Genomic DNA, 27,786 nt, shown 5'->3' with positions numbered 1-27,786 from the left:
AGTAATAAGAGGAAGTAGCCTGATTTGTGGGCCCAATATGCCACAGAGGCTCAGCTGCTTTGAACGAACTAAGGCCAATTAATTCTTTGCATCGGAGATTTGCAGTAAAAGTGACCACCAACCTATCCACACACACACACACACACTCCAGCCCAACATTAGACTTGGCTACAAGGAGAAAGAGAAATGCAGGTGTTCACATTAACTATGCATGTAGTAAAACAAACTAGAGCTACTTTATTTGACACTCACCTTATTAGTACTCATAAAATCAAGTGCTTCGGCTACATTGCTCTTCAGAACCTGCACATACCAGTTTCTCTTTTTTTGCTCCCCCTCCCCTCTGCATTTATATTTATTTCGTCATTATAGCTGGTAGGCAGGTGCTGCAAGTCTTGTTTAAAATGTTCCAGCGGGTGTAAACAAATAAACAAACAAACTTTACTCATGTGGGAGTCTAGGCAGCCAGCATCAAATTTAAACCAGATCCCTGGTGCACGTATCATATGTAGAGTTTGCATGTTGGCACTCTATACAGAAAGGCAAACACTACATGCTTGTGTGCTGACAACAACCCATGCGTTTTCCCTTCTGCATGACACCATGCACAATATTTCCTGCTCTCTTAGGTAGCTGCTGTCCAAATATTGGTCCTTCCTAGCCCTTCCGATGTAGGAACTTCCATTAGAGAGGTCAGGGATGGAGCCTGGGAGGTCATAAACACGGAGCTATGGGCCCTCATATTATTTAGCTACTAGTAGTGTGATTCCTTTTTGAATTATGGTGCTGGAGGAGACTCTTGAGAGTCCCATGGACTGCAAGATCAAACCTCTACATTCTTAAGGAAATCAGCCCTGAGTACTCACTGGAAGGACAGATCCTGAAGCTGAGGCTCCAATACTTTGGCCACCTCATGAGAAGAGAAGACTCCCTGGAAAAGACCCTGATGTTGGGAAATATTGAGGGCACAAGGAGAAGGGGATGACAGAGGACGAGATGGTTGGACAGTGTTCTCGAAGCTACCAGCATGAGTTTGACCAAACTGCAGGAGGCAGTGGAAGAGAGGAGTGCCTGGCGTGCTCTGGTCCATGGGGTCACGAAGAGTCGAACATGACTAAACGACTAAACAACAACAACAAGTGTATTCTTCCTTGTTGGGATTTCATTCTCTCCACTGCTGATGTGTGATTGTTTTCATCACATGTCTGTCTTGACATTCCATACTATTGGAGTCATGAGAATGGAAGTTCAGTTACACTGTTCCATTATGCTGTACTTTTGCTTTTTTCCTGTTCTCTCCCGGAGAAGATGGAGAGAAGAGCCATGTTTCCTTTGTTCTGTAACACTTGATCTTGTACATAATATATTAGCTGAGATTCCACACCTCTATGCCTAGTTTCTGCTTGGACTCTGCTACAGTATTGTGTGCACATATCTTCGGATAAGTGTTGCAGAAGCGCATCGGGACCTAGAAGTGATGGATCATCCTGAGGGGCGCTTGAGGGGGAAGAACACAGCTGCCTGGTGTTTTCCCAAGTTGGTTATGAAACCCAGCATGGTACACCAACACTCCTCTGGTCACTGCTCTGGATACACGACTTGACTGCCTGTCTCCAGGCACTGAGGTCATTGGGTTTCCCACATGGCAGGGTTGATATTGCCAGCCTTAATGTCATGTTTGCAGACATATTTGTAACATAGAGTTGGTCTGCCAGTGGGCCTGGTGCCAGAAGCCAGCTCCCCATAGAGCACATCCTTGGGGACCCTGCCATCTCCCATTCTGTGGACATGACCAAGCCAGCGTAGATGTCGCTGAGACAGGAGTGTGGATATGCTGGGAATGTGGGCTTCTGATGACTTCTTATGAGGAAGTTGTGCAAGTCTGGTTAAAGTTACCTTATAGGGTGATACTACATACAGGCATTATGCAATCTGACAACCCAGCAGGAGTCCTCCATTCTTGCCAGGGTTGGACATTACTTTGGCAAGCATGCCTTCATGGACATGACTGAGATAACAGACTGGGTCTTCTACTCCTCTTGTTGCGTGAAATAAGAAACATTCCTGTTTCCACTTAAATAGCCTTGCAGAACTGTGATATCTGAAGATAGGAAGGTTCAGGGTGCCTCCAGACTAACAGAATTTTTCAGAAGGGATTCAAGCACATACCAGAAAATTTAGGTTTGCACAATGAAAATGCACCAGAAGCGTTGTCTCCCTAATGCAACAAATCCACTTTGAAAACGAAATAGCTTTCTGCAGTAAGGAAAGTGACATGGAAATGCACTGAAAAGCATTGGAGTGAACAAATGATCAACAAGAATGATGTATAAAGACCCCACAGTCAAATCAGGGTGAATGAAGAGGAATGTTCATTGTCGTAGAATCTCCCCATAGAATCACTGGATCTGCTATCCACCTGGTTGATATGGTAACTCCTTCAATCAGGAGCACAACCCGACTGCTTTCTCTTACTCCATATGCAAGGCAGGAACTTGGTCACTTCCATTTCCCTATTCAACACTTAAGCTCCTTCCTCTCTGATGCCCAGCTGTTGTCATGGATTGAGGTGCCATGTGTGGTGCATTATTGTGTGCCTTGCCATCTGGCATTGTCTGCAAGTTTGCCAGGCTCATCAGTCCCTCCCAGCACAAATAATATGGACACAATATTTTTCCAGGCTTCTGCTGATTAAGGAATTCCTGTTTACTGGTTTTGTTTGTTTTAAGGTATTCATACCCTTCCCCTTAAAGTAAAAGCTTTCTTAAGGCATGATTTACAAGGAAGGTAAAAACAGCCCCCAACGCAAATCTTTATTTGCAGTTCTATAACACAACTGGCAACTGCTGTTGAGGGTTTGTATTGAGACAGCTAGTAACTTTTTCCTGAATCTGATTATTGTACAAACCAGCAACAAATTAGTCTTTCAAGGCATCATTTAACATTTGACCAAATTGACATCTTCCTGAGTGTACAGTTGATTCGCCACTTCTCTGACACCGCTGATGGAACTAATAGCAGTCTGCAGTCATTGATGGGGTAGGAGGGAAATGATCTTGCAAATATCCAAATATGCAGCACTGCCCCTCAATATGTAATCACCTTTGGTTCATCTATTTTACATAATTTTGGCTGCAGTCATACCCACTTACCTGGGTATAAGCCCCATTCCACTCGGTAGAAGACATCAGAGCGGGTAGAGGAAACTCTACCCCTCTGCATAACTTTAAGGTGTGTGAGCAGTGAAGAGTAAGGACCAAGCTGGGTCAAACTTCTGGGTCAGGACCTCTTTTGCTGGTAAGTCATGAGTGATTGGTTTGGCTAAGTTTCCTCTACCCGCTCTGAGGTCTCAGAATACACAGCACTGAACCTGCCAGTTTTGACCTGTTCAATGTGGAAGAACATTATGTTCAGTATAACATAAGGTGGGCAAGGTGGGATATGAATATTTCAACAGCAACAACTGAATCCATGCAACAGAGCAGAACAGAGTTGGGGGTTAATATGAATACCCTGACAATTTAGGAATGATATATATATATATATATATATATATATATATATATATATATGCAGGTTTTGGTGTCCTCGGGTGTCTTCCCGTGTAAAAGTTGGGGTGTCTAGGCGACGTTTCGACGAGGTCTCACTCGTCATCTTCAGGCTGGTGCTTTCGGCTTCTTGTTACTGGAACAGAGCAGGATCTCAGTAACAAGAAGCCGAAAGCACCAGCTTGAAGATGACGAGTGAGACCTCGTCGAAACGTCGCCTAGACACCCCAACTTTTACACGGGAAGACACCCGAGGACACCAAAACCTGCATTCCTGTACCCGTGAAAATCTACGAAAGCATATATATATATATATATATATATATATATATATATATATATATGCCGGCAGAAAGAAACATTTGTATTCTATTTGGCATTTATTGGTTTTTAATCTTCGACTGATTGCTTTAACGCTGCTCTTCTTCTTTTTTAATGTTTTGTTTTGATCCTGTTATTCTTTTGTGGTGTTTTGTTTTCTGTATACTGGCTTGAGGGTATTGTTACAGTTGACTGTAAATTTATTTTTACAAATACAAACCAAATAACCCTCATTTACTACATGCAATGCTTTTTTAAAAGAAACTGTATGAACCACTGCCTGGCTGTTACATTGGACTTGCACTGGGAAGAATACAGCAACTGGACAGCGTTGGGCAGTTTTACTTCTTCATCTGTAGTTTGAGAATAACTGTGACCTATCTCAAAAAGTTGGCCAGGATAATGACTGAGGAAACCATTGCAAGGCTTCTTTAAATACCTATTGTGAAAGTGACTCTATTGACTTCTTTAAAAATTCATATAATTTTTTATATTTTTTTTGCTGAATGTATAACTTACAGTGTATTGATCCAGATAACTGCAGTTCAGTTTCTTATTCATTTCACATGCTGATTATAATTTGCCATGACAGAAGTTCTTATTGGATTCAAACTAGTGCTAAAGGTTTTTTTGTGTTCTTTTCCTTTTCCTCCGCTGCTTTAATTTTTAGGTTTGGATTCTCTAACAGGGAATGCATTTTCAGGTAAAGTTGCCATTAGAGCGGAATATATGTTGCACATGTGTGTTACACTGTGCTTGTGAGTTTGTGTGTGTATGTATGCTTGTGTTAACATCCTGCATGTCTTATTACCTGCAACATGTCTGAGTGGTGCTATTTTTCTAGAAAAAGAGGTGTTGGAACCCACCATGAATGCCTCCCTTGTTCTCTTAGAATGGCAATGGTGCCCACCTGAGAGGCGCTGGAACTGAGTTCCTGTGAGTTATCCCTGGAAAAAGAGCCTGCCTGAGAGCAAGAAAATGACAACATTCTATATAGTGTCTATCAAAATGCAGATGTAAAGTTTATAGTACACAAGCCAAATTCCTCCTGGAATTAACTGGATGCAGGTTTCATTAATATTTGTCTGCTGCCTAGTAAAAGATATGTAGGTGGGTGAAGACACCCACGACCACCCACCCACCCCTGTATACACATACACACATATGGACACATACATGAATATTCAAGATAATCATTTTAATATTAATTCCACAAGAAGCAAAATAAAATATTGAAAAGGGCCAGAACGCCTAAACACATTATATTAATCGCCCTGTTGTTTGTGGCAATTATATAGGAACCATTGTTTTGGTTCTTATAGAAGTGATCTGTGGGAAATGGCCTAACATGCAAAGAGGTCAAAACAGAATACCTCTTTTCTTACAATTGGCTGCCCTGCCTATTACTAACTGTAATTGTGCTGATTTCGGATTCAGCGCAGATTAGAGGCAAGTTTTGTATGTCTTAAGAATAGATTGGGGGGGGGGATGAGAATGGGGAAAGCCCCACAGAGCCCCAGACCTATTTTACTGAAAAGCATGGGGAATCCTCATTGCATCATTTAATAGAATTCAGGTGCAAAGCTCATCACATGGAGGGACACTCTAAAGCAGGTACAGCGCTACCTTGATTTACGAACTTAATCCCTTCCGGAAGTCCTTTCTTAAACTGAAAGCGTTCTTAAACCAAGACGCGCTTTCCCCAATGAGGCGTCCGGCACCGCCGGTGCCCTTCCACCATTCGGATTCCATTCTTAGACCAAGGTAAAGTTCTCAAACCAAGACACTATTTCTAGTTTTGCGGAGTTTGTAAAACAAATCGTTCTTAAACCGGACTGTTCTTAAACTGAGGTACCACTGTATTGGTTTTGTTCTGAAATTGTTTGTTTGTTAAATTTGTATGCCGGCTTATAGCTGTAGATCTCAGGGTGGTTTACAACCCAAAATTTCAACATAAAAAAACACAAAATACATAATAAAAACAAAGACAAATTCAACCCAATAATCCCCACTTCCACAACATTAAGGGAAACACTGGATTGTGTTCACAGATAACACTAAACTGTGGCTTAGTGTTACGAGAACAAGCCACAGTAACCCTTGAGCTGCAGCATATCCCACCCCCAACATCTGACTCTTTCCCTTCCATTTTTGACTAACCACAGCTCTGCAAGATAGCTGACCCCAGACAAAACAATGTTAGTCTTAAATATAGTTAGTGGAAACAAGCCAATTTCAAACCATGAGTTATCAGCCACCTTGTTTCGCTAACCATAATTAAGGTTCTCCACAGTTTAGGCTTTGGGTGTAATGCTAAACTGTGGTTAAGCTAAAATCGAAACAGAAGTTTCTTGTTTCTGTTGTTGCATGTGAACTGGACCTGTGTGTGGCTACATCTGTGTAAAGGGATCTGATTCCTGTTATATGCACCTTTGAAATACCCTTTCAGCTCAGAAAACGATGTCTGCTTATCAAATGCCACACATGCACTGGCAGGGAAACGTATAAACTCACGTTAAATGGAGAAGGAAAGGGGAGATAGGGAAGGAAAGAGTATTCTAGGTAAACCAGAGAAACCAGCTCAGGGACAAAACAGGATGGCCTCATCAGAGTGAAAATTTTAACAGATGGCTTGAGAAGACAATCACCAGGTAAAGGTTGTACCAGGATTTGGAGAGAGAATCACAGCACTAGTGATGATGATTTAGACATGAAGGATATGACAGTTTGTGGATATGCTGAAGAGGCAGGGGCCTAGATACCTAGATATGTGGAGAGGAAGAATGTGAGAAACCAAAGGTATGTATCTGTAAGGCTCTGTTCAAATCCCTGAAAATGCCAGGATGCTGAAAGAGAATTTGGGTGGAAAGCCTTAAGAATTTTGTCTTTGCCACTTCGCTTAGGGGGAAGATACTGTCGGCTAAACTTGGAAGCTCTGAACGAGATCTGAGAGTAGTCAGTATGTATGTACATATAAACTGAAATCAATGATAGCGGATTAAAGTCCCAAGACAGCATATTAGGAAAGGCAGGCCAATGCAGAGAGTAGAAGCAGGAGAGTCACAAAACATTTAGGAGAGAGCAATCAAGAAATCAGGGAAACACCCATGAAGATAGTGATACCATGGAGGTGAGTGGAAACAAAAATTCTTAATGTTCACTTAAAAGAAAATCTGTTCAGGTTTTGTATGCTAATTACATGTCACATTTCATGAAATTGGGTTTTATAGCCAAGAGCAAATCCTTACAGAAGGTAATTTATACAAAAGCTTGTAGATGTGGCCAGCTACTTTCACAAAAGGCAGAATATTGTCATTAATCAGAGAACATCAGATTTTTTTAAAAAAAATGCCCCTGACATCTTCATGAAAATTTAAGTACAATGGATGTATTTCCTGAATAGTATTTCTCTTATGACCAATGTCCTTCACAGCATAGCTCTCTGGTTCTTTGCTTCTATAATCAGTAAGGTCAACCAAGAGAACCTGACTTACATAATCAATGCACAGAAGCTCACTGTTCATGCAGCACTGAGAAATTCTTTTCCTTCCCACGAATGACCTGCTAAAGCTCTAGTATTTCAAAAGCGTGCTAAAAATAAAAATAAACAGTACTTGCAGTTACAACTGAATTCATTGGTGGAGCCATTTGGGGGTGATGAGGGAAACACGCCTGTTTATTTCAAAAGGTCTTGGGGTTTGTCAGTTGTGTAATGCTATATAATGGGAAACCATGGTTCTCCATTATGTGAATGAGCTATGAGAAATCTTGGGGCTGCACACTTCTTCTCCCTTCATCTACATGGAAGAAATCTATGGTGCGACCAAAACAGCAGGCGGATGCTTCTAATCTCCTCTTCTGATGCACAAAAGTGCTGGAAAGGAAAGAAGCAAAGCTAATGCTGGTTATAGCTCTCTTGTATCTGAACCAGGCCGTGGCTTAAAAACATTCCCTGCAATTAGTTCAGTAATTCTAATGTTACACTGAAGTCCATATTTGGGGCAAGTATCTTGGTATAACATAAATCTATCAATTTATTTATTAAATTTATATCCCACTCTACCTCCCACAGGAGCCCAGAGAAGCATACTGGCGTATAACAATGATTAGGTGAAATTATTTAAGACCCTGGTTCCATTCTGCAATAATTTTGTTCTATATTGTATATCGAAAACATTTAAAACCTTATTCCAGTGTTGGCACCCTTTCCAGTTAATATTTCTAACATGCAATATAAACTTTGTTCTTCACGACAATAACTCAGCAGTTCAGTAGAGCTACAGACATTTACATCAACCGAAGAACAACCCTACTTAGAAATGTGTTTGATGTACTAGTTTATTGACTATATTTTATGGCTACAACTGCCCCCCAACCCCAGCACACATAAGCAGAAGTTTTCCTCTGCTGATTATGGAGGTTCCATGAAGTTGCACAGATCCATCTTCAGGACCGATAGTGGGAGCCCTGCAGATCTATATTATTCATTCATTTGCACACAGCATAATTTTCCCACCAGGGACCCTGGGACAAGTGCATGTGTGCTTTAGTGAAATGCCCAACAGAAATAATTTTGATGTAATCATACTTAGCAATCATGCCAAATCTGATTCCCACTTTTCCCCCCATGCATCAGCAGCGCAGAAGAGGGAAATGTCACAAGTGAAAGAAGGCGCCAAAAGTTATGAAAAGCTAGGCATGTGCAAGATTTGTAAAAAGTTTTTTTAATGAGTTTTAAAAAGTTGGGGGTTCCTGATGCATTGAATCTACTTTGAAAATCGGACCAAATAATTTGGAATGCTTAAATTAGACCAGAAAAACAGATGAGAATTTCAGAAGCATCGCTGTCAATAAGTACATTTTCCCCTGCAATGTTGCACGATGGCTGCTTTCTGGCCACATCCTCAAACTATAAAATGTGGGAAATTGCTAACACAAAATTGCAAGAGATACTGATATTGCACTGCCTATAATTGTTAAACTGCTTGTTACAAAGATTTAAGACCATATGGCATCATTTCACTTTTATTATAATAACCCATATTTAAACCACAAATGTGTTCCATTTGTTATATTGTCAGAGGATTAGCTTGACAGATAGGGAGGTCTGAATATAATTCTTGAATACTTGCCTCTGTCGTTTTTCTTTAGTTAGGACAGTAAAACACAACAACTTGCTCATCTTCTGGTTGTCTCTGGTACTGATTACAACCAATGTAAAAAAGGGCAAAAGCACAGCTAATCACGACATTTTTGTGATCCAGTCAGCTCTTGTAAAAAGCCCTTTCCTAATCAGATACTGGGATCCAGTAGACCTCTGTTTAGGATGCAGTGCTATACCCATCTTACCCATAGCTGTCAACCTTCCCTTTTTTTGCGGGAAATTCCCTTATTCCAGCACCATTTTCCACTGCTTCCCGCTGCTATCCTGGATTGTTAGATATCCCGTAGACTGTCCCTGGGACAGGTGTAGCTGCTGATTCCTTATTTTCAAATCTGAAAGTTGACAGCTATCATCTTACTTGGGAGGAAGTCACTGGTACTTACTTTGAATAGACATACCTAGGATTTTCTGTTAGTTATTATTGTGCTGTTGGTCAGGGTTTTCAAGGTAATGGATAATATCTAAGTGTGTGCTCACCTTTTGGGGCGGAGTGATGCTTCTGCAGTTATGAGCAAAGGGAAAGCCCTACTCTGATTGCACAATGTTGGGTGTTATTCAGTATCTTTTGACAATGACTCCAAAAGAATATTAAACATACATTTATAGTTCAGTTGTCCAAGTATACAGGGATGGGATCCAGAGTCTGCAATGATTCCCAGTGTTAATTCCTATGAAGGTTAATTAGACCCCCTGATACCTTACTCATGCATTTAGTTTTCCTTCTGTAAAAAGCTTATGAAGGTATGGGTTTTGTGGTGTGTGTGTGTGTGTGTGTGTGTGTGTGTGTGTGTGTGTGTGTTTAAAATGAATAGCTAACATCTGATTATCTTAACTGCAGCATCAACGTAAAGTAGCTAATTGTTCTTTGAGGTAAGGGTGTTTTTATCCTGTTGTGGACATTTACAACATGTGTTCATTCCGTTTGATGCCTTGGATGTGAAGCATTTTATATGGAGATCTAACTGACTAAAAAGAGAGAAATAAAGAGGTACCGGCAGATGTTTACTGGAAAAAATCACAGTCCCGACACATTTTGAGAAAAAGCTATTCTTCGTAGGAATGGCTAGGAAAACACCCCAAAACTGTGTTATCAACCTGGGAGAAGAGAGGATTGAGGAAGACTGGAAGAAAGTTAAGACGTATTTACAAAAACATTGCAATTTGGTTGAATGTTAAGTAGGATGCTAGATTATAAAAAATTGGCCACCACTAAATTAGATTTGAATTTGATGATAAGTGAGATTAAAGAAAACATAAACCTTTTGGAGAATTGCTAGATTATATTTAAATGAGTGGATATAAGATCCTAAACAAGTTGATAATTTGCTTGGAAAAACCTTTTAACGATGTAAATGGGAGCGGGAGACGCGAGGGAGTCCAAATAAGTGATGAAACGACGTTATGATATAAGTAAGGTTGTTTATTATTTGTGCATTTGTATCCAAATTTTTTTAAATAAATATTTATATAAAAAAACAAAAACAAAACTGTGTTATCAAACAGTCACATTAAAAATGTACAAGGAGTGAAAATGGATAAAACTCTCAGCACATAAATTAATGCATGCATTGTAGTCTGCTTGACGGCAAAGCATTCATAAAGACTTTGCGGAAGCCTGTTATCGTGCCCCCCTTTTTTTGGGAAAAGAACAGTTATATCCCTTTAACCCATCCTCTTTCCACTGGATCTAGCATAGTAATTAGTTTGCAGCAAGTAACACAAAATGACGCCCACTTTAATGCAAAGATTCAAACATATGTGGCTTTTAACATTCAAGGCTTTTAGTATGTCATGCATGTACTTGTACTCATATTTTTCTAGCAAAAAAACCCCAAACCAGCTCTAGCAGAATCTAGGGGAATTGAAGCTGACTTGGTGCCCTATGAAGCCTTGCATGGAAAACAGCCTTCAAAAGCAAATATCATAGCTGCATTATATTAAAAAATGAAGTCACTTCAGAGATTTTGATTAAAAGGGATTGGATTGGGATGCTAACTGACATCACTCTGGATTTCCCCCCTCTTTTGGGAAATACTGATAGCAGGCATAGGCAAACTCAGCCCTTCAGATGTTTTGGGACTGCAACTCCCATCATCCCTGACCATAGGTCCTATTAGCTAGGGATGATGGGAGTTGTAGTCCCAAAAACATCTGGAGGACCGAGTTTGCCTATGCCTGACTTATAGAATCATGGAAATGTAGAATTGGGAGGGACCCTAAGAGTCATCTAGTCCAACCCCTTGAAATGCTTGTTTCATTAAGGTTATCCTACTACATTGGGGGTGCAAGTAGATAAATAGGGACCGCTTACTGGCAGGAAGGTAAACAGCGTTCCGTGTGCTGCGCTGGCTCGCCAGATGCAGCTTTGTCACGCTGGCCACGTGACCCGGAAGTGTCTCCGGACAGCACTGGCCCCCGGCCTCTTGAGTGAGATGGGCGCACCAACCCCAGAGTCTGTCAAGACTGGCCCGTACGGGCAGGGGTACCTTTACCTTTACCTTTTACTACATTGGCTCATCTCTCAGTGACTCCAGTGTCACTGCAAATAAATCATCAGTTTAACAGCATTGTGGGGGTTTATTGTAGAAAGATATATGGAGCATGATCTGGCAAAAATAGGCAGGAAATCATTATATTGGAGGAGAGACTACTGTGTTTTTTAAACAGCATGCAGCACTTAGACAAGTTTGCTCCGGATCCTGGTAGGATGCAGTTGCGTGGCGAGTTCCTGCCTCCCCCTCGGAAATAAAGACACACACTGTATTTAAGGTTAATGGGCGAAAATAGGCCACAACTTTATTGATTACAGGAATTGAGCGGTATTGGCTTAGGCATTGGTCCTATCGACTAACCGGCTTCAGCCTGATTGCCTGAAGACCGGCAAGGGTTAACCACCAGTAGGGGGAGTCCTGCTGATGCACATCAACTAGGAGCTCCCCCGGGGTCACCGTTCGGGGGCGTGCCTTAGGCCCACACCTCCATAGGCTTCGGACAGGGCAACACCCCCTGGAATCCTTTACTGGACTACCCTTCTTTATGGGGGAAGGTGATTGCGCTTCCTCCCCCCTCTCTCATCTGCATGACAATACCCCTACCAATGCCTAACTGCCAAGGCCGAGGAAGTTGTAACGGTTTGCTACAAGGTAGGTGAAAAACCAAATGGCTGGTGCCAATTTGCCAAGTGGAAAAAATTCCTACCAGGCCCCTTGACGGCGACCAACCAAAGTCCATAGCAAAGTCAGAGAACCAAACCTAAAGGGTGGAAGGGATGGGACAACTGAAGCAGCTGGCGAAGAAAGAGGGAAATCCTCGGCCGCGCCAGCCCTAAATAGCGCAGGCCACGCCTCCCAGGCCAGCTGATTGGCTGGCCAGGGAGATGACGCTTCTGAGGATTCCCCCAGTCTCGTGGGGGCTGTGAGCCTGCCCCCGTGCACGCAGGGAGGGCGTGAAGCCCGCAACCCTACCTCCTCTCTAGCTCGGAAGTGGCTTTTACTTACAAATAAATGAACAAAAGCATTTCTGTTATGCCATATCATAATGTATTAGGGTAGTGCACAACAATAGGACATAAAACACCTTTAAAAATAATACAAATTATATCAGTCAGCTGCAAAGACCTATTGGCAAAAGTGATCTTCAAGAGAATGCATTTGGAAATGTATATTTTAGGGTACAATGCACACAAACACACAAAGAGAACAAATACATACAAAAATAATTTGACTTTCTGCAGTTTTTTTAAAAAAATTGCAGATTGGTGTGGGAAATGAATGCAAAAAGGGGGAAAATGCAAAACTGATATCAGAAATAGCCATCACTTAAATGTAGAAAAGTTAAATAGTAATGTGGGCTCAGGCCTGGTTATGGGACAGAATCAGCTTTTGTTGCCCTGATTGATTACCTTTATCAGGAGGACAGGGGAAGTGTGACCCTCTTATTCTTACTTCCATCTGCTTTTGATACCACTGACCATAGTATCCTTCTCAGCTGACTGAGTGAGATAGTTATTGGAGGCACTGTTTTACAGCAGTTCCAGTCCTGTCTCCAAAATGTGTTTCAGAGAAAAGCAGTGAGTGATCGTCTTTCGGCCCCTTTGCAGTTGTGCTGTAGTGTGCGGCTGGTTACCATCTTGTCCCCAATTATGTGAGACGCCTGTGAACTTTATAAAGCACTGCCCATCAAATTCAGTGCCTTGAACTTAGTAGCTAATTGGCAGCCAGTGCAATTATTTCCAAAGTAGGGTAGCGTGTTGGGAATATCCCTCCCCTAATGAGCAGCTGAGCTGCCACTTTTTTTGCACCAGCTGCATCTTCCAGTCCCACTTCGGGGGCTGCCCAACGGGGAACACATTGCAGTAACCCAGAGCATGGACAACAGGTTACCAGCACATGGGACGAGAAATGGTCATAGCTGTCTCAGCATTTGGAGCACGGACTCCTAACCACCTGTGCCTCTAGAGACAAAAATGGATCTATGATTGCCTCCAGATTATGAACCTCCCTTTTCGGGAAGAGCTTGACCACATCTAAACCAGGCAATTGACCATTTCTGCCCTGATTCAGATGTTACAGAGATGTAGAGCTAGGTATTATCAGTGTACTGTACTGATGACACCCTAAATCTCTGAGTGGCTGCTTCCAATGGCTTCAGCTGACCAAGAGAGTCTCACCCCTTATATCTGAGAGTCTCACCCCTTATATACCTGACTGACCACTGCACTGTGCAGGTGAGGGCCTCTTATCATTATGCACAAAGTAGGAGGTCCAATTGCACCTTTCCTTTTGAATGATCTCTCCTTGAATATAATAATAATAATAATAATAATAATAATAATAATAATAATAATAATAATTTTATTTATATCCTGCCCTCCCCATCTGAAGCCGGGCTCAGAGCGGCTAACAACAGTAAATTGATACAACATTCTAAAATCATTTCATTATAAAATCAATTCAAATCAGATTAATGGCAACCATTGGGCTAGAGTTCTGTGAGGATTGCCAAAGGAGGGAGTCAGGCTGTGCCCTGGCCAAAGGCCTGGTGGAACAGCTCTGTCTTGCAGGCCCTGTGGAAAGATGTCAAGTCCTGCAGGGCCCTAGTCTCTTGTGACAGAGCGTTCCACCAGATCGGAGCCACAGCCGAAAAAGCCCTGGCTCTGGTTGAGGCCAGTCCAACCTCTCTGTGGCCCGGGACCTCCAAGATGTTTTTGTTTGAAGACCATAAGGTTCTCCGTGGGACATACCAGGAGAGGCGGTCCCGTAGGTACGAGGGTCCTAGGCCATATAGGGCTTTAAAGGTTAAAACCAGCACCTTAAACCTGATCCTGTACTCCACCGGGAGCCAGTGCAGCTGGTATAGCACCGGGTGAATGTGATCCTGCAGTGAGGACCCCATATTAGATGGGTATCCTCTCTGTTGCCTTTTGGGCACCTATTAGAAAATGGTCGTCATTCAACAAGCCTTTTACGTTGAGATGTTTCCCAGCCTGCTTCTGTATGGGAATAGGATTTAATTTTTTTAAAGATACTTTTCATATGTTTTTATTTCTTTACCACTTTTTTGTAAAAAAAAGAAGACTGCAGCCTTTGCAGAGTTCCTCAAATCTGAATGTGACTTCGCGCCCCTCCCCACAAAAAAATTAGATAATAGTTCTTTCCCAGGCAAGCATTATCTTCTCTGAAACTAACCTGCGAGAATAAAGAAGTCGGGAGAGGCAAATTACCAGCTCTCTGAAGCTGTTAGAAGAGGTGATGAGAAAACATTGAAGCCTAGTCTTCCCTTGCTGTAAAGGTGGGAAAGTGAAGGTATGAAACGGTCAGTGCTGTGGGAAAAACATAATGTGGTACATGCCGCGCAGATGAGCAGCATTGCTGCAGAGGAGGTGGCTGTGGATGTGCTGCGCATTGCTTACTGATACCTATTACATGCATTGTTATGCACACATTAGAGGTATACTGCAATGGACTACTGCAATGCGCTCTACGTGGGGCTACCTTTGAAGGTGACCTGGAAACTACAACTAATCCAGAATGCGGCAGCTAGACTGGTGACTGGGGGTGGCCACCGAGACCACATAACAACGGTCTTGAAAGACCTACATTGGTTCCCGGTACATTTCCGAGCACAATTCAAAGTGTTGGTGCTGACCTTTAAAGCCCTAAATGGCCTCGGCCCAGTATACCTGAAGGAGCATCTCCATCCCCATCGTTCTGCCCAGACGCTGAGGTCCAGCGCCGAGGCCTTCTGGCGGTTCGCTCATTGCGAGAAGCAAAGCTACAGGGAACCAGGCAGAGGGCCTTCTCGGTGGTGGCGCCCGCCCTGTGGAACACCCTCCCATCAGATGTCAAAGAGATAAACAACTACCTGACATTTAGAAGACCACTGACATTTAGAAGACATCTGAAGACAGCCCTGTTCAGGGAAGTTTTTAATGTGTGACATTTTAATGTATTTTTGGTCTTTGTTGGAAGCCACCCAGAGTGGCTGGGGAAACCCAGCCAGATGGGTGGGCCACAAATAGTAAATTATTATTATTATTATTATTATTATTATTATTATACACCCCAGGTTTCCTAAAGGAACCAGCACAGGGACAGAAGCATGTAACCATGTTTATAACTGCATTATTTAAAAAAACCCATATGTAAAAAGGTAAACGTAAAGGTACCCCTGCCCGTACGGGCCAGTCATGTCCAACTCTAGGGTTGTGCGCCCATCTCACTTAAGAGGCCGGGGGCCAGCGCTGTCCGGAGACACTTCTGGGTCACGTGGCCAGCGTGACGAAGCTGCTCTGGTGAGCCGGCACCAGCGCAGCGCACGGAAACGCCGTTTACCTTCCCACTAGAAAGTGGTACCTATTTATCTACTTGCACTTTAGGGGTGCTTTCGAACTGCTAGGTGGGCAGGAGCTGGGACCGTTTGACGGGAGCTCAACCTGCCGCGGGGATTCGAACTGCCGACCATGCGATCGGCAAGCCCTGAGCGCTGAGGATTTACCCACAGCGCCACCCGCGTGCCTTTTCATGTATGTATTAATGTATAAATCCATATGTATGTATGTATAAGCCCATATGTATTAATACTTAAATGTAGAGCTTTGTGGTGGTACTGTGTTTCATAGAATTGTAGAATTGTAGAGTTGGAAGGGGCCTTGGGGGTCATCTAGTCCAACCCCCTGCAATGCAGGTTACTGCCACATACTGCACGTGTATAATGTACACATTTTTTGTGTATAATTCTGCATATCATTTGGTTGGGCAAAGCCTGATCTGGGTTCAAAGCACCAGATTCCATGTTTGAAACGGATTCCTCCTCCGTATTTTAGGATTGTTAGAATGGGTGTGGATTAAGATGATGTGTTAATGTTGCACAGCCAGATAAACAGCAGCAGGAAAGAAAGAGAGCAATAATTTAAGGTAAGCAGCAGTCAAAGCCACAGGTCCATGTGGGCAACAAACTCTGTTGAGGCCCAACAAGGCATAAGGCATCATCAGACATCGTGGGCAAAGAAAGATGAGCAGCCAGGCTAGAGAATCTAGAACTGGAGGATGGGGGAATAAATATTTGCCTAAGATGTTGAATTTTCTATCAGTCTCACTTTTTAGGGGAATCTTCCGTAGGTCAACGTCCGATTACTTTTACATTCCGCTAAGTTTTCTTAGACTTTGGACCAAATGACACAGGATATTAAATGCATCTTTACATCTAATATGCAAGGTTTTTTAAAAAAATTCAGATTGCATCACCTCAGGCGGGACTTAGAATTAATGGAATCAGAACAAAAGGGAAGGGGCAATTTAACCCTTTTTTCATCTAGTAAAGTTTAGAGGAGAAATCCTGTTTCTGTTTACCTATTTGGTGTCAAAAGCCTGCAATCCCACTTCACTGGAAGTAAACCCCCACTGAGCTAAATCAGAGTTACTTCTGAGCAGGTATGCATTGCAGTTATTTTAGTGCAGGTACATGGGATAAATTCCCGTGGTAATTTATTGTGCTTTTTGTTGATGAACTGTGGCTACACTTGCATTCAGGAATGAGTTCTGTCACACAAAATCCATGTGATGAACTACCTGGGATTTTTCTAGGCTTGCTCCTCTGATTTAATAAGTGAAGCAGAGGCAGGGAAACTTTTTTTTTTTAAAATGTGGATCACTGCCGATCCTGTTTAAGACTGATATGTGTTACTTAAAATGAAAGCAAGTTCCCCTCTGTATCTTGCTGACTTCCAGAATGTTTCATGAGACCTACTGCTCTAATCACAACAGTGATTTTTCTAAGGGACTTTTTGCTGCTAGTGGCTAAAACAATTAGACCACTGAAGGAATGGATTTCTGTTTAGTCAGTCTGAAACGGGACCCAAAATCCTCATTTTTCCTTCTCCAAGGGTGCATTTCTAAAATGCATTAACTTGAGCACTTGAGGCAGTGTATAAACAAAAACCCAGCTGTATAAACAGGTGCTCAAAGCCCTCTCCTTTATCAGTCCATGATGGCAATGGATGGCCTTGCCAGTTCCGAGTGGAGCAGGGATGGCACATCTGGGTCTTATCTTACACACTGATGCACAGACCTTGTCAGGTCTAACAAGAGACCCGGGAATGGCGCCAGGAGTGCTCTTAGAGTTGGTGACCTTCCTGCCCCAAGATAAGTCTTTAGCTCAGTGGTTCCTAATCTTTATGTGTCTGGTTACCTCTTTTTAACCTCTGTTTGTTTGTTTTTTAGAAAATTGGTGTAATTTTAGGCTCCGTTAATTGAGAAACTACACAGTGACCAAAATATCCCCAACACCCCACTATTATGACCTCAGTAATGCTTCTGAATGAATTCGCTTTTTATTTGTCACAACAGCAAACATATACATTAACCAAGGCAAATGCATGGATAATAATGCTATCAATGGCATACCCTCCAACGTTTCTCCATTGAAAAGAAAAAAGTCCTATTACAAAAAAATAACAATTATAATTTTATTATTTACACCCTGCACATCTGACTGGGTTACCGCAGCCACTCTAGGTGCCTTCCAGTATATATGAAAATGTAATAAAACATTTAAAAAAACCTTCCCTATACAGGGCTGCCTTCAGCAGCAACAACATCTCCCTGGAAGGAACACAAGGAGGGTTGGAAGGACATGATGGGGAAGGTGGAGGGGAGTCTGTGCAACTTGATTGGCTGACCCCCAAAGGGAAAGAAAATCATTTCACCGCAGCAAACTTTTCTGTGATACTTCCCTCCCTTCCCTCTCCCCCACATCTGCATATTTAGCTAGCAAAAAGGGACCCCTGACCGTTAGGTCCAGTCACGGATGACTCTGGGGTTGTGGCACTCATCTCGCTTTATTGGCCGAGGGAGCCGGCATACAGCTTCTGGGTTATGTGGCCAGAATGACAAAGCCGCTTCTGGCGAACCAGAGAAGCGCACGGAAACACAGTTTACCTTCCCACCGGAGCAGTACCTATTTATCTACTTGCACTTTGATGTGCTTTCGAACTGCTAGGTTGGCAGGAGCAGGGACCGAGCAACGGGAGCTCACCCTGTCGTGGGGATTCAAACCGCCGACCTTCTGATCGGCAAGCCCTAGGCAGAGGAAGCCTTTTTAAGGGTGATGGGAGCTACTGCCACAATCATCACTTCCACCATTGCCAAGCTGTGACACATGGTCTCTTTGTGTGTGAAGACCCCTTGAGATATGTCCATGGCACCTCTGGGTTCCCCACACGTTACTGCTCTAGTTCAGTATCTGATCTGGGATACTGGCATTTTGGGACTGTAGTCCAAACTTCCAGGAGTACTGCTTTTTTCATCTTCTTTCCCCATCCCTTTCCTTTTGGTTTATCTATGTACTGGCAAAAGTTTTAGTATTAAAATTAGTGTCAAGTGTTCCTGCTTCTGCTCCAAAAATAAAAAAAAGAAGGCTGTGAAGATGGCATGTCACCGGTATAAAAGAATAGGAATTGTCTGCCACACAGTCTTATGTAACTGGAGTGGCAATCCTAAGCCTCCTTATTAGGATGAAGGTTTAGCTGAGATCTCCAGAACTTTGCATCTCCACAAACAGGTTTAGGATCTTGCCTTGGAAAACAGTCAGTCACTGATATTTAACATTCTGTTTAGAACAATTCTCCCTGAAGCATTAAGAAATACTTTTTAATAATCTTGAAGACATGAGAGTGATTTTTTTTTATTAAAAAAAAACACCCTTCACATTAGACTGTTCACTTTTATTTCAGTCTCCATAGAAACTGTTCAGATGTTAAGTTATTTTTGCTTTTGGAATCTTTATATATTTCAGAATTTGGACATGTGTTCAGAGAAAGAAAGTCTGTGAAATCCCAATTAAATGATGTTGCCATATGTACAGCTGGCAGGATATGAGGATGGTTTGGACTGACAAAACTTCTCAAAAGGAAGAAATGTTTCCTTCCTTCCTCTTCCTCTCCCCCCCCACTCCACCCCATGCAGTGAAGCAAGGAAACGTCTTTTTCCCAGTCTAACGTCTGGCTGGAGAATGATACAATGATCTGTGATGCACAACTTGTGTTGCAGTAGCAAAAACTCTACAATGGACACAATGATCAGTAATCTGGTTTGAAAATTCCCTTTCAGCTGGGTATGAGAGTATTACTTTTTGCCATCTGTCATGGATACTTTAGCTGAGATTCCTGCATTGCGTGTTGAGGTCCCCAAGCCACCCCCCAAATAACTCACAACACACACTTAATTTTTGTTTAAGGTTTTTGGCATAATTTTGGCCACAGCTTTATTTAAATACAAAACCATGAGTGGTTGTTTAGGCATTGGTTAAGACTATCTGTCCCCCCGCCTGGGGACAGAACTGGCTTCCGGGCACCACCGAAAGCCAGTGAGGGAAAACAAGTCGGGGAGAAATGGAGCTGAGTCACAGGCCCTCAATTCTCACCCGCATGCTCCCCAAGGCTTGCCAGCCCTAGTCCCATTCCAGGGATCGGACGAAAAGATGGCACGCCCCAGGATTCCTTTAATGGAATTCCCTTTCCGCAGCAACCACGGAGGGGCAGGCACAGCCTATCCTAACCCCTCCTCCACCAATTTATAACCAATGCCTAACCGCCAATCGATCCATTGCACGCAACAAAGAGAAAGCTCCAGGCCGCGTGCAAAGTATTTAAACATTTTTCCCCTCCCACCAAAATTGCAACATAACTTTTACCCCAGCAACCCAGCGAACCAATCACTGCCCCAGGCCATCTTTAGAGACCCTGCCTGGCAACAGAGGGGTGGCTCAGCAGACCCCACCGCAACACGTGCTCTCCATGAGGGAGAACACGCTTTGTAGGAAGTTGGACAAGATCAGTGTTTCCCAAACTCCAGCTGTTTTTGGACTACAACTCCCATCATCCCCACCTAGCAGGACCAGTGGTCCAGGATGATGGGAACTTCAAAAACTGCTAGATATCCAAGTTTGGGAAACACTAGACTATAGATAACCCTTGGGGTTCCTTCCAACTCTACAATTCTATTATTCTATGGTCTCTCTAAGTTTCTCATTTCCCCCAATATTAAATTTAGTCCTTCTCCACATATACACATCCATTTGTGATTTTTTTTAAGTCCTCACAAAAATTTGCCAGCATTTGCGTGAACATTTCTCCCATAGAATCATAGAATCATAGAATCATAAAATCATAGAGTTGGAAGAGACCACAAGGGCCATCGAGTCCAACCCCCTGCCAATACACTTTTATTGGTATGCCGTTTTACCTAATAAACACTTTTTGCAAAGCAATTTCCCTTAATGCAATGCATTTTGGTTAGTTATTTCCACAAATACAGTACACCGTACCCTAATATATGCACACTACCCAGATGGAGAACTGCCCTGGAAAATTCAGAGAAGTGAAAATTTTGGGAGATGACTGTGTTTCAGTTCAAGCACTGCTTGGGAAATTGAATCGGTTTTTTCCTCAATCCCTACTTTGTCTCCCAGCTGGGGCAAAAAATAAATAAATGCTCCATTCCCAACCAAAAAAAAAACACTACATCTGATACCAAATTTGTTTCATTTTTGTTTTTGGAGTTGAGAGATTTATTTATTCAAGAAAAATGCAAATCATTGTAAGTATGTCTACAGTTCTCCCAACTTTCACAACACTTTTCTACCAATAGAACCGCAAGAAGTGAAGCCGTCACTTTGTCCTTACAAGAAGAAAAAAAGAGCAAGTTCGCTGTTCTAGTATTATTTAACTGGAATGTGATTGAACAGTGCTCTTTTGTTGTATTTCTCTCTACTTGCCAACCTTCACAACCTTCTGGCTATGCTGCAACCTGAAGAAGCTTGCTTAGCAGGAAGCAGACAGAGGGTCTTTTCAGGAATGGTGCCCTTTTTGAGGAACCATCTCCCCTCTGAACTAAGGAATCAATGCCGGTTTGCAGCTTGCCAAAAGCTTATTTCTAAAATGCTTCGCTGGCTGTTGTTTTTGTTAACTCTGCTGTTGACCTAACAGCAGCTGTTTTACTCTGAATTTTGTAATAATGTGGTTCTTTTCTCCCTCCCCCCTTTTTTGTACAGCACCTTGTTGTTGTGTGCAAAAGGCAAAACACATAAATATTTCAGTTTCTCGTGAAATGCTCCAGCTGCTCTAGATGGATACTCATTTTGTAAAGGTCAAGATTACTTCAGAGCTACTGCCTCAAATGGAGACTAGCTAACCCAGGTCAACATCCACGCCCAGGCAACTTTCCAGCGGCCTCATGCCAGTGGTGGGTGAAGCAATGGATATGACTCTTATCTTTGTAGAGTAAGCTACAGTTCAGCCACACAAAGGTTGGAGGTTTCTACACATACAGCTCTCCACCTAACCAAACAAGAACATAATTACGGTTCAAAGACTCCTTCCAACCAGGCAAACGTACTGGAGGGGGGGGTGTAGCAAGGTGTCAGGGAGCCAGCCAACAATAAATCACACAAGGCCTGCTCAGGGATACCAGGCCTAATGAACACAGCAACTCTTCTCCGTAGGTCTTGCCCCAATGAAGCAATTGTGAAGGCTGAAGGTCCCTGCCTTCCCACGGCTACCTAACTCTCCTCCCCCACCTCTCCAGGTCCTTCTCAAGCAATCTGAGACTCTGCCAAGGCGCCTATCACTGCTCCGCCCTCTTCATACCTCTTCTGGTCCTGGGAGACAAGTGGGGAGGGGAGCTTGTTGCAGCAGGAGGGGGAGACCCCCTGGCTTCTTCACCAGCCTGGCTCATCTCTGCCTCTTGACCCCACTCCCCTCTAGCCTCTGATTCTGGACTGCTCTCTGTTATACACTCTTCCTGCTCTCTAAACCCTGTTACCCCTTCAGCTTCTGACACCTCCTTGTCCCAGTCTTCTTCCTCTGACCAATCATCATCATCGCAGGCCCAGGGCCCAGGCTTTGAACCTTTGTCCTATGTTGGTTCTCTGGCTGGTACCTCCCACCATTCTTCTGTTTAGCATGTTCTCCTTCATAGAGAGCATGTGTTGTGGTGGGGTCTGAACAGGCCACCCCTCTGTTGCTGGGCGGGTTAGTATGCGCAGTGATTGGGCAGTTGGGTTACTGGGCAAATTTTGGTGTTGCCATTTAGGGGGACGGACCAAAGGTTATAAAATCAAGTCACGCAGCACTGACTGGGCTCTTTTGCTGCATGCATTGGATCACCCGCCCACCCTCCCTAATCTAGGGCTATTGCGTTGACCTTGCTATGCCTGTCATGGGGTCGTCTGCTTTGGGGCAGGGGCCTGGTAGGAATTTTGTCCGTTTGGCTGATTGGCTGGTGCCATTTGGTTTTTGCCTACTGCGTAGCAAATCGTCACAACTTGTAAGGTTGCGGTTAGGCATTGGTTAAAAAATTGGTTGGTGGAGGGGTAAGTGCCTGCCCCTCCAATGCTGCTGTGGAAAGGGAATTCCGTTAAAGGAATCCAGGGGCTTGCCATTCTTTCGTCCGTACCCCTGATGGGGGCTTAGGGCTGCGCAAACCCCTAGGAGCATGCAGGGAGAGGTGAGGGTCTGGTGCCCAGCTCCATGCTCTCCCCAGTATTGTTTTCCCTCACTGGCTTTCGCTGGAATCCGGAAGTCAGTTCTGTCCCTGGGCGTGGGAACAGATAGTCGGAACCAATGCCTAAGCAACCACTCACATTTATGTATTTTAATAAAGTTGTGGCCAAAATTATGCCAAAAACCTTAAACAAAAATTATGTGTGAATTGTGAATTATTTAGGGGTGGCTTGGGGGACCTCAACTCGCAACCAGCCAGCCCATAACATTGGCCAGCAAAGTGCATGGCCGGGGTGAGGGGAGGTTTGGCCTGGAGAGAACCACAAGGGCCAGGTTCATGGGCTTGGAGCTGCATTTAACCTCTGGTCTTGAGATTACCCCACCACTGTTATAGGTGAAAACACACAGCATTTGCACTGGGCGGTTTTTGTACTACACAAAACACTAAAATATTGGAATAAATAAGGGGAGGAAACCTTGCTAGATTAAGCTGTTCTTTGAATCTGCCCCCCATTTTGGGAACAAGAGGTGCATGACACTATCCCAGGCATAAAGATAACTCTGCTGAAGCAGAAAACAACCCCCTTTCTTGCTATTTCATATAGGTACTCTGGCAAGAGAAGAATCACATATAACATCTTTATAGAAAGGGACTTTGCTGCTTCCCGGCTACCACATAAAAGAGCATCTAATTTCTCTTTACACATCAGTTTGCTGCTAACTAAAAACCAGCAACGTGTTAAGTCTGTGGGTAGTAAAAATCCATAGGGTTCTTTAACAGTACCTCTTCGAGGAAAGCCAGTTAAATAATGTTTAGTCATGGGGAACGACAGCATAAGAAAATAGCTTGTTTTTTTTTAAAAAAGGGAGAAGTGAATGCTTCAGCAGGGCGTGCGGTACAGCCCAAGATAATGGCTTTGATTTAACATTCTTCTCTTGCCTGGAATAAATCTGATAGGAAAAAGTCCATAGCTCTGCCCTGGGAGCCAGAATGCTAAGGATTATTTACAGTGTGGACCCTAAGTAGGTCTATGCAGAAGTAGGTCTTATTGACTCAATGGGATTTACTTCCAAAGAGATGGATCACAGCCCAAGAGCGGAACCAACGTCGCACTAAGTCTCTCATTCTGTCAGCGCAATAATTTTTCTTTGCACTTCCAGCACCCCGCTAAATCTGTTTTGTTGGGTTCCCCCAACAATCTGGAGCAGATTTGGCGAGGGAGCAAGGCACTTGCAGAAAAGCAGGAGGGAAAGTCCCATTGCACAAGTGGTTCTGTATCGCCCCAAACCACCCTTTTTGGTGCTATTTCCTACTCTCCAGAAAAGAAGAAAATGCTTCTCATTTATTTATCAGGCAAAAAACACAGTGCACACTTTAAATACTTTTTTTTTTTTTTTTGGAGTGGAACTCATTAAGCTGTAGGCAATAGATTTTAGCAAATGATGTGTTAAGACAGAAAATGGATGGCTTGTGAGTTGGATGTGCTTGCATCCCTTTTAGTCTTTGATTTGTAAGATGCCACTTAGTTCTGCTGACCTAAGCCTTATAAGCAGGGCACTCTACCAAAGAAAACTGGTTACCGGTTAATTTATTAATACTGTGAAGGTGCATGTGAGGCATGCAAGGGAAATACAGTGCAATTGTTATTGACACAGAGAGAAGTCGGATCATTGATGTCTTTTTCTCAAGCTCTTGCTTGGTACCAGGGATGAGAAACAGTTTCCTCCCTGCCTGAATCTTATTCATTTATTGCATTTGTACCCCTTTTCTTCAAGGACCTCATTGTGTCAGTAACATCTGGCAGTGGGGTGAGCAGATAGAATTCCCTCCCCCTCCTGTATGATATCAAGGTGGTACACATGGCCATGGCTTGGAGAAAACGAACTCGAGGGCCAAATTGAGACCTATGCCAGGCCTATGGGATAGACATTCTCCACCCCTGCGCGTGCACAGACACGCCGTTGCTGGTTGCGAACTCTGCGTGCATCCCACACATATCACGTTCGCAACCCGAGCGTCCACCGTATAGGATTGTAGCAATCTCTGAAGTTTCCCCCATAAACCATGTCCAAAACAGGTGTTTGTGGACTAAACTACAGCCTATTTTTTAAAAAAATGGGTGTGAGGAGGGCTTTTTTTCAGCTAGAACTCACCGAAACTGAGTTTCACAGCCTCTTTGTAGCATACCAGCAGCTGTATAGCGGCACAGCACCCAGAGCTGTGTGTCAAGAGGCTTTGGGCTGCATGCTGCTCATTTCCTCCCCCCCCCCCCGCCCCCAAAAAGAAATTGTCCATCAATTGTCCATTAGGGTTGTCCATCAAAAAGAAGAGGGAGTTCCTGGGTGAGGGAAACCGTAAATGTTATAGGTGATCCAGGTTGACACAAAGCTTGTATTTCCTAGTCAGCATACAAGAAGTATCAAATAACACTAGCTGAATGAAAACCTTTATGTAGACAAGGATTGTTGTTGTTTTAGTTGGGCAGACGGGCAGGGTGGGGGTGGGTAGCTGCTGTCTCTTTAAGAAACAGCAGTGGCTCAGCTACGCCTGTAGCAAAGAGCTCCCTCACAGCTGTCGGTGATTAAATAGAGAATTCTAGCAGAGTAGAATTGCAGCGATATGGCTGAGCCAGCAGCTTGCTTGAGTGCTGACTGTTGGAGAAGGGAGACAGCATATAAATTGAAAAGGGAAGAGGGAAGGGTGAAGCCAACATGTAGCTTTGGGAAGGAAAGAGGCTACTTTAGGATCTGTGACCCTGAGAGAATGTGCCTTTCCTGAAAAAGAACCAGATGCACACTTTATACAGGGGGGAAGACCCAAATAACACAATAGCCCATTCAGATTTACAAGCTGGAAAGTGTTGTTCTGTAGCCAGACACACGCACACACTGATATTGATTCATCTGTGAATTTCTTTTGGCTCACTTTCCCTAAGCACAATGTGGTCCACCTTCACCCCGTTTTCAGTTTTGTCCCATAGTTAGTAGGTGGATGTAAGGGGATGTAAGCAATTTCTGTCCCATCCCATGTTCCTCACAGTCACGGTCAGATTTGTTTCCTTTCTAACACCGTTTGATTTCTGCTTCTACTGATGCTATTCATCTCTCTACCTGTGATGGCCTGAAAAGGTAAAGGTAAAGGGACCCCTGACCATTAGGTCCAGTGGCTTTATTGGCCAAGGGAGCCAGTGTACAGCTTCCGGGTCATGTGGCCAGCATGACTAAGCCACTTCGGGCGAACCAGAGCAGTGCACGGAAACGCCGTTTACCTTCCTGCCATAGCAGTACCTATTTATCTACTTGCACTTTGACGTGCTTTCGAACTGCTAGGTTGGCAAGAGCAGGGACTGAGCAACGGGAGCTCACCCCCGTCACAGGGATTCGAACCGCCAACCTTCCGATCGGCAAGCCCTAGACTCAGTGGTTTAGACCACAGCACCACCCGCGTCCGACTGATGGCCTGGAACTCACCCAATTAATTATATAATTAATTTCATCCCCTTTCCAAGGAAGGGAAACGTCAAAAACAGGGCAGAAAATCACTTCGTTATTTATGTAACGTTTCATGACGTTAAAAATAACTTAAAATGATCGCAAATATGACTCATATCCAGTTGTGTGATCTCTGTACCTGGCTTATGATGGATGCGTGAATTATGGCAACTACCTCTCCCCATTTCCATTTTCCAATGGGATTCTCTGACATGTCTGGTGGGTAGGGAAGCAACCAGAGGGAGGAAAGCTGAAGGTTATTGTGTTTCAAAGAGAAAGGCAGGATCTCAGAAATGTGATCATGCAGCCCTCTTGAAAACAAGCTTATGATAATAACTTAGCTAATAATAATGAACCTTGAAACAAGGGTAGATGTATGAGTGCAATTGCCAAGAACTGTAGAAAGCAAATGGAGGCAAGGAAACCCTCCCTGATCTTTTGCCAGTGATTTCATAACTGGATATGCAGCAGGTGTACTTGGGAGCATTTTATTTTGACCCTTTAATATGTTTTTTTTAAGAAATAACTGGTACGTTATATATATACTACAGTGCCACAATTTCCCCCTCTCCACTGCTATTCTGCATTGATAAATTCTTTTGTATTATTTATTTAATTTATTTTATACATACATACTGCCTTACACCTGACGATCACTTCACTGTATATATAAAAAAGACAAAAATACATAATAATAAATTTTATTTATACTAATTTTTTTATTTATACCCCGCCCTTCCCGGTTAAAAAACCGGGCTCAGGGCGGCTAACAACAAATTTAAAACACTTAATTGAAAAGCAGCATAAAATGCAGTATAAAAACAATGAATAACAATAAAATTCAAAGTTCAGAAATCAATTTAGGGGAAATCCATCTAATAAGCATTAGATAATCACCAGGGCTAGCTGGCTGAATTAGTCCTACTTGGGCCAGCGAGGAGGCCAGGGGAGAATTAGCTGTGGGGTCTCAGAGTGGGTAATCTACATAAAAGGGGAGAAGGAGGGAAGAGAAGGGAAATAAAAGATCAGGCTAAGTTCAAATTGAAAGCCAGGCGGAATAGCTTTGTCTTACAGGCCCGGCGGAAGGAGGTTAAATCCTGAAGCATAATAACAAACAAAGCAGTAACAATGTTTTACATTATGACAACCTAAAATATGAAAAGGAGTGCCCGTAAAACAAATGGTCTGTGCTATCTAGTTCAATATTCTACTTTGTTGTTGTTGTTTAGTCGTTTAGTCATGTCTGACTCTTCGTGACCTCA

General features: G+C 43.2%; 1 protein-coding gene across 8 annotated transcripts in view; it reads left to right on the top strand.

Annotated features, from left to right (window-relative positions):
• DLGAP2 (DLG associated protein 2) overlaps positions 1-27,786 on the top strand; it is a 412,887-nt gene that overhangs the window by 242,238 nt on the left and 142,863 nt on the right. For 6 of the 8 annotated variants that reach the window (XM_081856887.1, XM_081856883.1, XM_081856885.1 and 3 more), the window contains one exon: positions 4,540-4,572. The exons of the other annotated variants lie outside the window; for them this stretch is intronic. In XM_081856887.1, the coding sequence (XP_081713013.1) occupies positions 4,540-4,572 (33 nt within the window). The remainder of the gene's footprint in view (positions 1-4,539; positions 4,573-27,786) is intronic. 8 annotated transcript variants of the gene reach the window in all.

Source organism: Podarcis erhardii (assembly GCF_964252035.2).
Source record: "Podarcis erhardii genome assembly, chromosome: 3".
In the NCBI taxonomy this organism is placed as follows: Eukaryota; Metazoa; Chordata; class Lepidosauria; order Squamata; family Lacertidae; genus Podarcis; species Podarcis erhardii.
The sequence above is the reverse complement of the archived record's forward strand: the minus strand, read 5'-3'. Positions and strand labels throughout refer to the sequence as shown.